A 17134-nucleotide genomic window follows, 5' to 3' on the forward strand; every position below is an offset into this window, starting at 1 on the left:
AGTGTGTGAGTGTGTGTACTAGTACTGCAATGATTATTAATCCATTACTAAATAAATCGCCACCTGTTTTGATAATCAATTAATGTTTAAGTGTGTGTTTTTTTAAAAAACAAGCTATCCTGGGTCTCAGCTTCTTATATGTTAATATTGGCAGGTCTATTTGCTCCATATAACAAAGAAATCATTAAAGCTGAATCATTTTGGTTTTTGGACAAACTGAGACATTTGAGAACGTTATCATTTGGAGTTTTGGGAAACACTGAACAACATTTTGAACATTAAATGGACCAAACAACTCACCGATTAATTCAGAAAATAATCTGTGATGAAAATAATGATTAGTCTCTCCCTCCCTCCCTCTCTCTCTCAGACAGACAGACAGACACACACACACACACACACACACACCTTTTTTTTTAATTTTGCTTCTTTATATCAACAAACTGAATACATGTTTGTGGATGCAACAAAGCATTTCAGAAAATCCATCAATTTTTGCAAACTGATTTACTTTACAAAATCAGACCTGAAAAGGCTCAGAAAAAAAGGGATCAGACCTGAACATTGGCTGGAAACAGACAACAGTCAGCACTGCAGTCCTTAACCTTTTTTTCTATTTGAAAATGTGAAAATCTCTAAATGTTTCATTCAGCATGAAGTGACACCAAATGATAGAGCACTAAACATGTTGCTATATTAAAAAAATGCATGCCGATTGTCACATTTGACCACTATAGTCATATGACTGACAAATTCTTTTTTAAATTACTCACTGGTATTTCAGTAGGACAAAATATTTTTAATTAAATTTTAATTAATTTGACCTTTATTACACACAGTTACAGTCAATTGAAATTTTTATTTATTTTTTTTTAAAAAACAGTCATCATTAAACTGGTATTTTATACAGAAACTGAATTGTTGCCACAACTGAATGCCCCATGTTGTAACGCAAGAACATCATGCTGTAGCTTAATTTCTCATTGGCAGGTCGAGTCTTGTCCCAACCAGCTTTGACTATAACAAACAGAGGGCAATATTACAGCTCTATCTATCTATCTATTCTATCTGTTCTATCTATCTATCTCACCTCATCTGATGGTCAGGAGGAGGTGACTGACTTACATTCATTTCAATGATAATGTCAGTGATAACATTGGTTCCTTTCCCCATTTCCAAATAAATCATTTCAGCCTCTGTGTATAAGCCTACTCAGGTCTTGTCCTTGTCTGTTTTAATAGATCCCATGAAGTCAACGGCCAACAGGTTATTCATTTTACAGACAGTCCAGACAACTCATTATAGTTTGGATAGCTACTAACAATGTTTGAGGTGGTTTGGGGTAATTGGAATTAGTTTTCTTTCAATTTGCAGTGCAATTAAAATGTTATTTCTGTTCAGAACTGCACCTTTCTGAGCACACTTTGTTTTAAGCCCACACTTTAGAAACCTGTTAATGTGCGTGAAGGAGCATTAAGCTTCTCTCAGGATTGGCTCTATTTATTCTTTTTCATAATTGTCCTCAAGGTGATGTACAGCGTTAGCAAGCTCTAAGTGTTGTGCTCCAACATATCGGAACGCATGAATGCTGAAATGATATAGTTATGACACCATTTCTGGTGGATCATAGAAGCATCTTCCCTTCTAAATAAAAGTATGCTGTGACCAATTGTACCGATATCGATAAAACTGCAGCTCCAGTGATTTGGATATTACACATGATCATGTTCAATTTAACCCATATATAACACATCAAGCTGCTAAACATATCACGTCATGTGGACTGTATATATACTCAAGGTACAGATGTGTCAGCTGCTTTGTTAATGCAAATATCTTAACATGGTCAAGAGGACTCTGAGCATCGTAATGATTAAGAAAGGTGATTTAACTTACTTTGGATATGGCATCATTTTTGGTGCCAGACGGGCTGGTCCGAGTATTTCAGAAACTTCTGATCTGCATTGATTTGTACAAGCAGTTCTAGGGTTTACAGAGAATGGCCTTCAAAAGAGAAAATATCTAGTGTGTGGCAGTTATTTGGGAAAATTCACTCAATGATCCCAGAGGTCAAAGGAGAACGACCAGGTTGGGGAAAAAAAGGGAACAGTAACTACAATAAACAAAGACGGCAGATGAGCAGAAGACAACATTGGTTGCCACTCCTGCCACTGTAATAGCTGGTGTAAGTGGCTGATGAGTGCATGTGCCCAGACAGCTCTATATTTGGTCATCCCATGACTTTACGCAGTATGTGCTGTATACAAAACCCTCATTTACAAGACTTCACTTTGCCTTATATGTGTGCAGCACAGCATGGTTCTCATGCATTCTTTACTTAAATAGGCCTCCGCGCTTATTAAGTCGGTCAGCGAGGTCACTACACTCTCCACCGCGCGCTTTCCACAACAACACCACAGTCCATGAGTCTCCTCTATCTTGAAGATAATTCAGAATAAACGTGTATACATTTATACAGCGTAAATCCATATGAAGCCACTACCCATCCGTGAATCTAGTGAATCTAAAGCGCGCACACACACACACACACACACACCCTCAGTACCCAGCTGGAGTATGTCATTTAAATGGTATGATGACTCAAAATATTTCACTTGTTGATGTTTGTTATTATACCGTTTACTTTTAATTGTCTCTCTCACACACACACACGCACACATTTGCCTTTTTCACACCCTGATTAATCTTGTACAGCGTGTACCAGAGCATATCTCAAGGAAGGGAAAAAAAAAACAAAAAAAAAACACATGTTGTGGTGATCTGGGAGGCAGCCAACAGCCACCAACAGTGCCATCTTTCTACTCCCTCATACTTCGCATATTTTCATGCCATTAGTGAACAACAGCAATGAGAACAACTTTGTCTTCTTCCTTGTAACATTTCACATATTTCAGAGATAAAATGAATGCCCGTTAAACCTTAAAAGTGCTAACAAGCTGCCCAAAGTGCTCATTGTTAGTTTGCAATACTCTTCGCTCGTCTTCAAAACTGCAAATGAACAGCTGACAAGTACAGACAACAATGTTGTGCTTTGTGAGCTGTTCTTCTCTTCCTCTCTTTTTTAGTTGTTCTTTGTCAATTACTGGGCACCGAAATAACTTTTTTGTGGCTACGCAGTATCACAGTGACAACATTAGTGTTACATGTTTCACTGACGCTCACAAACATGCTCACACGTGACAGAAAACGAGACTCTTCACACTCCTTTGTGTTGGGACTCCTTTCTTTTTTTACCTAGGTGTTGTTACACACTGGAGAAGCCGTAACGTATTTTATTCGGGTCGTGTTGCGTACATGAGGTGAGATCCTGTTCTTCACGGAATGGCACCAACTGTTTCCTGAGTCACACACCGTTTGAGGTAAAAAAGAAAAAGGAAACAAGGATATGTAAAATTAGTAACTTGTTCAGCCGGTTGAACTCTTTCCTGGTTTAATAAAAAACCTTAAGCAAGGCACGCTGAAGAAAGACGACAAATGTATCCACTGCAAGTGGAACAACTATAAATATTGAAAATACACAGACATTTTAGGATTGAACCAGCAAAATATCTCAAGCTGGTAAAATGTTGACCGTGACAGTTCAACGGAAAAAACACATGCTTGTACTTGTCCCTTTTAGAAAGACAGCGGAGGAACCATAAATGAGTTATCACGATGCTGTCTTTTTGGGAACGTGGTCCAAGAGATATAAATGATTAATGGGCTTCTTCACTTGTCTTTCAGCTCACAAGGGCTTGTGTCTTTGTCAGCCTTGTAGCTGAGACAGAAAATACCATGCCACTGGTCTCCACAGATTTTTCCTCAGGACTCTCTGCCTTGTGATTCACATTTCACCCATAGCTTCTGTTTGCCACAAGCACCAAAATATCACGTTAGAATACCAATTGCATTGTGAGGACTATGAATGTATTATACTGAAAATAAATTCTCTCCCCTGATTATAATTAGGAGTTTATCAATAGTCAAACACAGTTTGTTGTTTAAGTGTTTTAAATTGCCTGGAGACGGAGCACATTTCCCTAATTTTTAATCAGTTAAAACAATATTTCATCATGTTAGGAGCTTTATTCCTTCATGTAAATTGTATGTAGGGATGAGCCAATATACTCAATGTCAATTTTGGTCCGATACTAGTCAAAACTGGATTGGATAGTGGAAAAGGTGGAGTGTGAAATCTAAATATCACATTAATACTTGACTAAACACAGACTGTATAAAGTAAATACAAAGCAGCAACAGCATTTTGAGTCACGTTGTAAGCTGTTAAGTTCTTCTTTGTGGGAGCAGAATATCTGTTACACAGTTGTGACATTATGTTTTTGAAGTGGCTTGTTATGGCAAGGTGGTGATGCATCAGCACAAATGTGTTATCAAAAGCTTGGCAGATTAAAATGACTGTAGCCAACTGATATTGTTATCAGCAGAAACCCGAGGTTGTGTATCGGTATCCGACACAAAAAAAGGAGTGGTACTGAGCCATGAGCAGTTACGTGCAATGTTAATATTTATGTTAACCGCCTGTTCTTGTTAAGATGATTTCCTGTTCAAAAATCAGAGCGGGATGCATAGAACTTTCCATAGAAGACACGATGTGAGTCATCATGGTTACACCCTGATAGTGACACATACCCTGGCTGGGCAGGGCTGCAGTACAGGCTCCTCCATTGGCCATGGGAGGCTCATAAGCTCAAGATGGCTGTCTTTCAAGTGAGTAAATCAAACATTTCGGAGCAAATTTTGTCCTCCCTATAGACACACAAACGCTCATCCTTCAACTGCTCTGTCTGATGCGTGGCCAAGACTTTGAATGACCGTTCAGGTGACCGTCTGAAAGTCAAAGCTGTGGTGGCAGGTGGTAGAAAGCACGAGGCACGGTGGAGCAAACCAAAGCTCTGACTTAAACTTCTCATTGTTGTTTTTTTTTTTTGCTTTTAAACCGAGAGGAAGACTATTTTTTTAGTCCGTACACACTCAATGTTTTAAATGGACATTTGAATGTTGCATTTATTTCTGGCCTCATTCACTGAGCACAATAGTGACCCCTCGTGGCTAACATTGGTAACACCATCTAGCTAGCCTCAATATCAGTCATGCTAAGGTCCTGATGGTATAATAATCCTGCTCAGCATTAAGGGACTCAAGTGTGTTATAACTCACTTGCCTCCCCATTAATACTTTAAGCCCTATTCTCTTTTAAGATTCAGATGACTTAAAGTGGCACCTCCTACAGCCTGAGCTACACTGGCATGTGTGACATTACAGCATGTTGAGTAACAAGCAGACAGACACACTACAATTAAAACGAAAAAAATCCAATCCTTTTCTCTGTCGTATGTGTCATGTTTCTGATATTCTTACAATCGCTTTCAATTTTTAATGACTTTCAGACTGCAGCCCTGGTAGCTTCCATCTGTCATCAGCAGGAAACTGTATACACCCCCCCATAAAACATCCCCACCATCCCTGAAAAGGCAATGCCAAATGAGGTGGTTGTATTTGTTTTTAGTGGCAGTGCTCAGACATCTGGAAAATCACAGGTGTTGTGAATATGTATGCACTCCGTGTATCCGTGTCTGTCCTGACAGTGCAACAGTGAGGATTACGTACAGTAGCAGAGGCTGTAAACTCAAGTCAAAGCAGCCATCGTTTATTTTATTATTCATGCTGGTGCTTTTCCTGCTGTGACATTTCTCCGTGTCTGCTGCGTGGAAGCTTCCTCATTGATATTCCAATTCACCAGGATGTGACGCCACGATCACATTCCATGCGACGCCTGTCCAAACATGTGGTGTTGACAATATGAGAAACAGGTTTTTAAGGTTAAACTGACCATTAATCAGCTGCATGTAATTATACTGTGTCAACATCCGGTAGATAACCTGTGGTACAAAAACTACCCAGGAGATGGCGTTCTAATCCAACTAATAATGCAAGAGGGTGTCTTCTCCACCACAGCATGTTGGGCAACTACTTCAATTATTACATCACTGAGTATCAACATTGATCTAATTACAGACAAAGAATGACTTCAGACATCACATTTTCATTATGAAATGGAAATTAAATTAATGAAGTACTTCAATTCTTCTTTGTTCTCTCCTTTTTTCCCCCCAAAAACTCTCAGAGTAAAAGGCCCCTGTGGTGGCCCCTACATTTTAAATCAAGAATACATGAAGTAGTTCCTTGCAGCTGCAGTTGCTTTAATTCATTTCTAATTGTATTGCTGCCGTATTTGATGTCCTTCAGCTGTATTATTTGTAGTGGGCCATTTGCAGCGCAGGCATTTTGACATGTTTTAGCAGGAACAGTACAGGTGTTACTGATCACATTAACACTGGCTCGGTCCACTTCATGTAAATCAAGACAAAGTCTACCAGTGGATTACTTACACCAGCTATTTCTTCTGTGCTGTGACCTGCCAAAATGGCTGCTGTACAAAGGGCCCATTACTGTTTTCTGAAGTTATTAGCTGCATGTCACATTGCACAAATGACCTTGTCACTGCCTAGCCTCACTTGTAAAACAGATTTTTAATTTCAATGAAAAAAGGTTAGATCATCATAAAAAAAAAAGAAAAAAAGACTGTACCGTGTCAAAAGTATTTAGTTTTCAAAAGTTAGCAAATATGCCACAGAGGAGCAACTCCAAAGCAGTTTTTATCATATCACATCATTTCACTTTTATGGATTTCATTAAAGCTTTCAGACTGTCCACCTCAACACAAATACATCAGTTGTCCTCACAAGGTCATTTCATTCCAGCCACATTTCCTTTGCCAAATCTAGTGTATATGTTCTCAATTATCATGCATTAACAATACAAGCTTTAGACTCCGACCACCACCTCTGTTTCTCAGGCGGATCTACCAGGACAATGAGTGCCAGCTACATCATTACATGCTGTAGTGGACAAGTGAATGCATTAACAGCACCGGAATTCCCTTGCTGCTTATTAAATAGTAGGCTGTGGGTTGGTGGGAATAAGTGGCCAGGAAAGATTGCCGCAAGCCCCAGAAAGCAAGGCCAGTGTCAGTGAGGGAAGTATCTTCTTCACAGCGTCTCTGGGTTTGCTTCATCACTGTGCCAAATGCCATCTCACCCAGCTGTCAGCGAAGCAGGCAGCATGCACTGACAAGTGGAAGTGAGCTGGCTAATTATACAGTACTGAGGTCTGTTTACTGAGCAGGCTGCAAATGGCGAAGAAATGTGTTATTGTTTTGTTTTGGGGTGGCCATGGGTCGTGGGTACGGGGGGGGGGTCATCTTCCAACTGAAAGGTCGACGGTTCAATCCCCAAGATATGTGACCCCAAGTTGCTCCCAGCAAGCTGTGCCAGCAGCTTATGAATGGGTGACGTGTGACAAGAGGAGGAAGAACAAGGCGCTACCGCAACATTGCAGATTTTATTATTTATTATTATTATTATATAGACTACGACACACTTCTCTGTATAACATTGTTCTGCTTCCATTAGCTTCCATGACTCTACTACTGACTCTAAACCCAATGTAAATTGCTATTACTTATCATATGACAGCTGGTGAATGTAGCCAACGTTAGGCATCTAGACGATGTGACTGAGTTTAGTTGAGTCAACGCATTCTCTTTTACAGTGCGTCGCACTCATCAACTGCACAAATTATAGTTTACTTGACTGGGACGCCACAGTGACATAGTGGCAGAGCACACAGGAACCGAGCTAGCAGCCTCCAAATTCTCCTTCCCAACATTGCCCTTACACAACACCGGGAAAGTGACATTTCCACGAGCGAGTGTGCAGACACCTGTGGGCGTCTTGTGTACTTGACAACCTAGAAATGGTCTCTCGGGTTTTATGGCAGCTAAGAGAGAAATTGTTTTTGCTAGACAGAAGCCAGAAGGCTCAGTAATATTTATATTGAAACATAATACTGAGGGCAATTCTTTATGCAGTTACTGCCTGTATCCCCCTCACTGAAAACATATATGAGTTATTCCCGATTACATCCTTTGATCATTTGAATTACAGTGAGTATGAAGTGGTATTACAATCAATCGATCTTTATTCATGTGGCACTTTTAGTACGTACAAAACGCGACACAGAGTGCTTTACGGAAAAAAAAAACACAACACCAAACGCGCCATACAATCACACCGTTACCCACTCAGACACATTCACACACCTCGAGAGGTACAACAGACAAGCTGAGGAAACTCACAGGTATCTCCTCAGATGTAGTGATCTAAAAATCAGATCAAATAAATGATTATTAATCAATTAATCAATTAATGAAAATAGATACTAATAACAAAATAAATCAATAAATATACTAAACAAAAAATAAATAGGAACTCAATTAAAAAAGTTGGTGTTGATTCTCCTCTTAAAAGTGCCTTGATTATCATGATAGAAACATAAAGTTTAAGCTTGTTTAAGCTAAATCTGGCCACATTTAAGCAGCAGCCCCATGATGAGGATGTTCTGCTTGGGTTTAGCCTGTTTAGATGACCAGCTCCTGTCCTTGGCCTACTTTTTAGTCAGAGGCAAAGCAGAGAGCCAAAAGACTATAGTCTTTAAGCAAAGCAGCACATGAGGATGGAGACAACATATTTGTGGGTGAGTGCTTTTCAAGACTCAGACAGGATTGCTATAGAAGGAGTTCTGTGAATGTACTTCACTGGAGATGCCTCAGTATTCAAGCGGGTCCACAGGGACATACTTTCTTTCTTCTGCAATGATATACTGTACATGTATTTGTGTAAGTGCATGTGCGTGTTGAGTATGTCTGGGTGTCGTAGGGGACATGAAGGGTTTCTGCGCTTGATGATATATATATATATATATATATATATATATATACTGTTGTTCTACTTTGTTCATTATGTGCAACAAAACATCAACTTTCTGGCAAAGGAGACGGGAAATGTGCAGAGCTGCTGGTTGACTTGAGAGAAAATGATATCATCTTGTATACAGGGCAGCCATATTAGGATCACAATCTGAAAGGAAATGCATGCATATACATTCAACTCTCATTCATATGCACAGAAGCCTTCATTCTTGCTCTCTGAATGTAAACAGATGTAGGAACTGGACGTCACACACACACACTCATTAATTCATAAACCATGTGTAATTGATTTCTGAAAGGTTTTATGGTGCATACACATATTTGTGCTTTGTTTTGCCTCTGAATGTAAAAGATATATCAGTTTGTGTGTTTAGTTGTGGAGATACACTCACTGGTCATTTTATTAGGTACAAATAATAACATACGGTGTGGCACCTGGTGTGTTCTCCTGCTGCTGCAGCGTGTTGTGTCTCCAGAGATGGTCTTCTGCATGCCCTGGTTGTGACAAGTGGTTATTTGAAAACTGATGCCTTTCTATTATCTCAAACAATCCAATTCACCTCTGACCTCTGCATCAATAAGGTATTATTGCCCTCAGAACCGCAGCTCACTGGATATTTCCTCTTTTTTGGACTATTCTCTGACAACCCTAGAGATAGAGGTAGTATGTGAAAATCCCAGTAGATTCTGAAATACCCAGACCAGACCAGACCAGACCAGATCAGACCAGACCAGATCAGACTGTCTTGCACAAACAAGTATGCCGCTTTCAAAATCCCTGAAATCAGTTTTCTTGCTCAGTCTGACGCTCAGTTTGAACTTGAATCGGTTTGACCATGTCTGCTGCCATGTGACTGGCTGATTATTTATCTGCATTAACAAGAGGTTGGATTGATGTTCAAGTGGTTAGTAAAAATATTAATATCGATAATAAATCGACTGACAATACATTGAAATGACAGGTACAAAATATTAACAAAGCTTTTGCAGACCACACCATCCTTTAAGGGTCCAGCGTGTAAGAATCTGATGATCAGAATACAGAATATAACTCTCTTCACTCCTCCACTCTCCCAGAATGACCCTTGCCTAAAGTACATACGACAAGCGTTTTAATTTTCAAATAATTATATGCTTAAAAAACTTGCTAATCAGTATTATATTCCATTTCTCTCAATAGGCCATAATACACTCCAGACACAAGTGATGAAGACAAAGTTAGGAGTTTACAGTCCTTCAACTGTTCTGTGACAAAATACTGTCAAGGACGACACAATGAGGGAATGTTTTACTAAAAAGGAGAACGTTTGGAAAGAATCCACGTTATTTAATTCCCTTTAATCGACTACTGGAGGATTCCTGTTCAGGCCTGTCTGTGTCCACAGTGCATGTCCTCCTTATGTGTGCATGGTGCGCTCGAAACTGACCATAGGTGTGAATGTGAGAGTGAATGGCGGTTTGTCTCTGAATGAATGAATGAATGACAATACCGGGGCATCATATTCATCAGAAATGAACCGCATTATTATACTGACTGAGAACATGGCATGCGTTTCAGCGTCACTTCCATTGGAAGGAAGATTTTTAAAAAAATAGCTGTTTCATATGAAGACATCTTTAATGTGCACATATCCATGAACAAATTGGTAAATAATTGTACATTTTCCCTCTTTTGTTTTAGCTGGTGTTCAGAAAAAGTAACCAACTGAGAGGCAACACTCTGTATTGCCTGATACAGCCTTGATAAAACCTTTCAGGTGTGACCTACAGACAATTAGATCGCAAGTCATCATTTTCAAACTGTTCTCAGATGCTCATTTCATGCTTCAGACAAAAGTGCAATTTTCATGGAGGCAAAGCTAAAAATACACCGTGTGAAGTGTTTGAAAGTACAAGATATTCCCACTCTAACGACTGACTTCCGTCCAGATAAACATCACCTGTTCTTATTAGTGGACATTATTGTCTCTCTCTTATAATTGAAGACAGACAAAATGATCAGTCTTTTTTGGGGGGGAGAACCCTTCAGTCTTTAACTGTATAATAAATAGAGTTGTTAGAAGGAATCAAAGGGTAATGGGAGTTATTAAATGTTATACGATGATGGTGAAATATTGCTGTACTTACTTCTCCTCCAGCCTCTGCTGGATATCTCATTAAACTATACAGTCACATTAAGCTGCTGTCTAGCGTCTAACAAGTTTGTAGTTAATTATCAGAAAGACGTATAAAAAAAGAGAAATCTAGTCACATGCAGACTAAGTATGGAGTACAGCAGAAGTGGAACAGGATGACCAGTCCCTGCCTTTAATTACAGAGCTCGACATTTGTGAAAGCACGACTGTGAGTGCATTTACAACAGTGGCCATCTGTGGGTCTAAGTGTCTGTGGTTGTTGTGCTGCACTGTACATCTTGATGAAAGCCTCTACTCTTCACCACGGGGGGAATAAATGTGTGTTCATCATGCAGAATTGCTTTATTGCTGCACCATTGCTCCGGCATTGTGGGGAACCGTGAAGTGGCGATGAGGCGGGGTGAGGGGTGGATTTGTACAATTATAGAACAGATGATGCAAAGACAGTGAGGGACACATTCCCCCTTACACAAGCCTGAGTGGTACAGTCCACAGTCTTAAAGGCAGAGTGTACAGAGCTAGATTTTTTATTCAAGTGTGTTAACTTTGCGAAATAATACTAGAAATGATTTTTACTGTCAATGTTTTGGGAGTTTCTTAAGTCACGTGGTTATTAAACTAATATTTGCTAATATTCAGTATAATGCACTTGATAATGAGACCTGGCTGTCCTTCATGGTTACTCAATTTAAAATAAATGGACAAGCGCACACATGCACAAACACGCCTACACGCCTACACGCAACGACAAATACAGACTCTCATGCCCATGTGTGTAAATCCAATGCAGAATTCCTCACTTGGCCCTCAGCACTACAACAGCGGCTGTATGACAACAACAAGCCTCTCTATTGCCATGGCAACAACTGCACCATTGCTAAGGCAACAGCTGCAGAGAGCTACAACAAGCGGAAAAATTATCAATCTCATTACTTTGTGTGGTTTATGTAAAATCACATTTCTATCCCTGTGTTTTCTAATTTCATTGGGGGTGTTGTTAAAGTCGTCATCGCTGTGCTTTTTTCGTGATGCATATGTAATTCACACTCTCCTCCTTAACACATTTTCTTTCGGTCTAATTCCTTCTGTCTTCACACACACACACACACACACACACACACACACACACACACATGCACACACTAAACCACTCTCCCTCTCCTGCTCTCTCCTTCACTGTCCCCTCCCTCAGTACTTCCTCTCATCCTCTGCCGTTTTGCTGTCTTATTCTCTTTGTCTTTTTTCATTTTCATTCTACACTGTGAACCCCCCTCTTTTCTTTTTTTTATTCCTGCTACCTCTGTTGTCCATCTTCATCCTCCATCTCTTTTCATATTCACCCCATCATTTCTCTGTCTTATCCACTGTTTCACCTGTGCCTACGGAAACCCCCCCGATATACTCTCACCTTCTCTTTTCTCTGCTCTTTTGCTATCTCAAGACCACCCTCTCCACTCCTCTCTCTTTTCTTTGCTCACTCTCTCTGTTTCCCTGTGGCCCTCCCCCTCCCTTTTCATGTTTCCCCCTCCCTCCATCCTCTCTTTCCCTCGCTGGTTCAGTTAGTCAAAGAAGAGATTCACGGAAGGAGAGAAAAGGGGGGAAAGGCAGGACGAGAGTGAGAGTGCAGGAGTGGGGCAGGCTGGGGAGTGGGGTGTGGGGTCTCAGCCCTCTGTTGTGGGGGGTTGGGGGGGTTGAGATACACCCCAGCATTTTGTTTTAAGTACCATGGACTGCCTCTGCATTGTGACTACAAAGGTAAGCCTGTCTGATGTTCATTACTCTGGCTTTCGATGTGTGTGTGTGTGTGTGTGAGTGTAAGAGTGAAAGGTGGCATAACGAGGCATGTGTCATTTAAAAAGTACACCATCTCGATGTCACTTCTTCTTGAAGACACACACATGCTGCTATGATATGCTGTGGATTTGTATATCTCAGAAACATGTCAGGGTAAGCTGAGCCACCTGAGTGGTGTATGTAGACAGAACACTCTTTGATATCTCCCCCTCTCTCCCACTCTCTCTGCATCTCCTACTCTACTGTCATGCCTTGTGAGTGTATAAACAGGGGCTGGCTGACCTGCGTGGATATGGTGTAAAGCGGGAGAGAGCTGACGCTTGGACTGCCAGTGCAGGGCTTTGTGTCACGCCGGAGCTGCAGAATATGTCAAGAAGAGAGCATGGGAAGGCAGCCTGCATGCTAATCGCTGCTTTACTTTAGAGCGACCCACTGTGCGCGTGCACACGTCTGCCTCTCTCTCACACACACAGGGATGTGATATATCATACACATGTGCTCAGCATCAACAGTCAGCTGGCTGCTACATGGAGGCAATTGGCTAATACAACAAGAAATGACACCCGCTTTTATATCGTCTTACCCCGCGCTCACTCCGAGGTCAAAATCGTGTGTTTGCTCAGGCGGCTACAATCTGTTCCAGACCTTCAAAAGTCCTGGTGGACACACTTATTCACACACACACACACACACACACAGGTGAACAGCGTGCTGTAGCAGCTGCAACTGAATATAGACGTGTGCATGAAGTGATGACAAAACTGTAAGAAAGAAACTCACACGTGAACACTCGCAGCGATTGTGAGAGTTGCAAAAGTTGCGGTCATTTGAAAATGTCGCGTGTGCGTGGAATGTATTACGTAAACATTTTTGCGCTTAACTATGGCACATTACACACACTTGCTTATCAACCTCAGTTTCCTTGGCAACACAGATTATTGGTCTGTCAAACACAGATAAGTAGGTGTAGTCAGATGAGCAGGGAGACCCTGTTTTACTCTGGGGAGGTTTATATTAAAGGAGCATTATGCAATTGTTTTACCACAAATGAACAGCTTCAAGAGCATTGTGTTGGTACACTGATGATGAGAAGCGTGTGCTGGTTTACTGCACTATGTCACTATGGACTGCAGTCACCTATAGGAAGAAGTGATGCTGACCTGTGTTTTATCACCTGAGCGATTGATAGGAAAGTGGTCTGAGTTCAGGTTTTGTGTCTATGACACTGCTCCCAGTATCCCTTACCGCTCGAACTCCAAACCCAACAGAGTTTACTGCTCCAGCATCCTGTAATTACCACTTGTGTCTGCAGAGACAGCTGTGCCGCTTTAAATACAGTTTGTTTATACTGTGAACGGAGAAGAACGCATGCACTTGATGTAACATTTTCTTCTTACGAGGCCTTTTCGCTGCCTTATACAACAAAGTTCTCTGTGAGAAAGGGAAAAAAAAATGTAAATGTCACGGTAATTGTGAGCGTGGGACATGTGTGTGTGTCTCTTATGCTTCTTATTTGTCTAAAGTGTGAGTCACTGACTAAACTTGAAAAAAAGAAGGCCACTGTAAGTGAAAGACCACAGTTGGTAACAGTGGATATTTCACAAAACTAGCTCCAGAATCCTGCATCGCTACCAAAGTGAGAAAGGACTTAGTGTAAAGCTGGCAGAGAAAACCTCAGTGTTGCCAAGAGATTGTTAGACAGATGGTCAGCTTATAAAAGAGAAAGTTAGTGAAAGTGTGTAAAGGAATGTACCGACCGAATGGCAAAGCGGGGCTTTTGATCAACCAAAAAGAGAACTGGATATATTTAAATGCTGCTTGGAATCCAACACAAGAGTGAGTTTAAAAAAAGATTCCCCAGTCTTTACAGTTTACCTGAAAGATGGGTCATTGCCCAAAACTTTTTTTTTTTTTTTTTAATTCCTTTAAAATGGGAGTTATTATTCTTTAATGGAGGATAGCTTCAGAGCAGGCGGAGTGCACGGCTTTGTGTGAGCAGCTCCCAAGGTGAACTGTTCCCTGACACCCACATACTGTAGAACAGGTTATGTAAATAAAAGAAGAAGAACCTACTCACCCATGCAGGTCTATTCATACCGTTTAGTTGTGTTGGTGAAGCAACACTGGGCTGGTGAGTGACAAATGTGGGTAACCCTGTGGATAATAAACATCAATCATTAATCGTTAAAGTAAAGAGAGACACAGTTATGTCTGATTTCAGCTGTGTTCCTTCAAGGTCCAGTGTGTGAGAATTAGTGACATCTAACGGTGAGACTACAGACTCTCCCAGGCTATGGTGGCCTTCACGTACCAGAAAAGATGTGGTTGTCAGCACTCTCCACTCTCCCACTCCTCGCCGTTTCCCTCCACCCTCATTGGTTTATGCATCAGGTTTATGTGGGCAGAATCCTGCAGTAGAGACATGGCAACAGAAGATGAAGCATGTTAAAATATAATTCTCGCCAAAACGATATACAGCATGAGCCTTACATACACATAAGTACGAAGTAGGAATAAGTACATGCAAACTGGGCACAGAAGCAATGGGCAGCACTTATCTGTGCCCGGGTAGCAATGTTGGTTTGGTACCTTGCTGTCCTGTCCCAGAATTTGAAACACTTTTCCACTGAATGTTAAAAAGGTGTTCAACGCATTGACAGCTTGCTAATAAAAGGCCAACTTTCGGTCATATCATCCCTATCTAAATGGCAAAGATCACAGGATTTAACAGAGAAAAACAACAACAGAGCAGCTGGTGCACTGTATAAGGCTAATTCTCATGCTAAGTTAACTAAAATATTTGATTTTGAATGTGATTATTCACTTATTCAATTTCGAGCCTCCCTCGTCTCCCCGTGTACGCCTGGGTTTTCTCCGGATTTCTCCGGATTTCTCCCACAGTCCAAAAACATGCAGAGGTTCATTGGACACTCTAAATTAACCACAGGTGTGAGTGATGGTTGTTCATCTCTGTGTGTTGTCCCTGCAATGAACTGGCAACCTGTCCAGGGTGCACCTCGCCTTACACCCTACGTCAGCTGGGATTGGCTCCAGCTCCCCACGACCCTCACGTGGAGGACAAAGCGGTAGACAATGAATTGATAAATATTACATTTCTACCACTAAATCCTCCTAAATGTTATCCACTGGATGTTAAAATGACCAGGATGGTCCATTTTGATCAACCAGTGACACAGACACAGTTAACACATACAGAATTTTGTCACTCGGAGGCTGAAGGAAACCATTAAATAGCAAATGGAACGACACAGAAGCTATAATGCAATGCAACTGAGAGCAGAGAGCTCTCCCCTCCTAGCTTTCACCAGACCAGTCATTATAGAGCTGTTGCAATGGTTCTCTTTTGGTTATTTTATTTGACAGTAAACACTTGTCAAGTAAAGACTGCAATCTATAAAACTCGATAAGATCTATTGTTGTTACCATGACCATTTGACCAACAACTAGTAATAGTATTAGTAGTTATGTTGAAGATCAGTGAATAAAAGTAAAATGACTACAACTGGAGCACAACTGGTGTAATTTAGTGAATAAAGAGCATTTTATTGGTATAGCTCAATCTTACCACCAGAAGGTCTGGGGTTTGATCCACTGGGTCCTCTAGCTTATATGACGACGTGTCCCTGGTCACATAACCCCAAATACTTCATCTATCCAGCCACTGGTGCCAAGTGAAAGGCCGGATAAATGAGGGAAGGGATCCGGTGTAAATCTACACCGAATCAACAATGCCACTGCTGTTGTTGGCCCTCATCAGTAGTAGTAGCTCATGATGCTACTTTTACACGACCAGGTTGTCTCACTTTCCCTAAACATGACCTCAGACAGGTGTTATGTGAGATATCGAGTTATGTCTGCTTTTCGCGATGACATCAGATGACTTTCAAAATCCACAAACAGCGATGAGGTCATGTTATGTCCTTATCTCTGGTGTAGAGTAGAAGCTGCTCCACTGACACCTGAAACTATTTGTAATTTCATCTCAGAGACAAATCAAATTCGGGAACAGTGAAGAATTTAACTTCTAATCCAGTAATGGGTTTGTATCTTTAATTCTCTCTATAATATTTTAACACCTTATGTAATTTTCTGCCTCTTCCTGCACTTCCTGTCTCAGAGAATAAAGACATTTTAACACATGCTGCAATGTATCATACAGAAGTGTCATTACATAACAACTGGAATTGGAATATTAGGGCATATCAGCTTGAGGAAACGTCACAGGATTTATATTTGGTTGCGAGGCTGACAATACCTTTGCCTCTGCCTCCCTTCATGGCACTGAGTCAGAGAGGGTGGTTTGATGTTTGAGAGGCGAGAACAAAGATGATGT

General features: G+C 40.9%; 1 protein-coding gene across 1 annotated transcript in view; it reads left to right on the plus strand.

Annotated features, from left to right (window-relative positions):
• The first annotated feature begins 12656 nt into the window (after positions 1-12656).
• Positions 12657-17134, plus strand: part of LOC122779610 (disks large homolog 4) — a 60857-nt gene continuing 56379 nt past the window's right edge. Inside the window, exon 1 of the mRNA XM_044042125.1 lies at positions 12657-12741. Coding sequence (XP_043898060.1) covers positions 12712-12741 — 30 coding nt within the window. The 5' untranslated portion in view covers positions 12657-12711. The remainder of the gene's footprint in view (positions 12742-17134) is intronic.

Source organism: Solea senegalensis, linkage group LG13, assembly GCF_019176455.1.
Source record: "Solea senegalensis isolate Sse05_10M linkage group LG13, IFAPA_SoseM_1, whole genome shotgun sequence".
Lineage (NCBI taxonomy): Eukaryota > Metazoa > Chordata > Actinopteri > Pleuronectiformes > Soleidae > Solea > Solea senegalensis.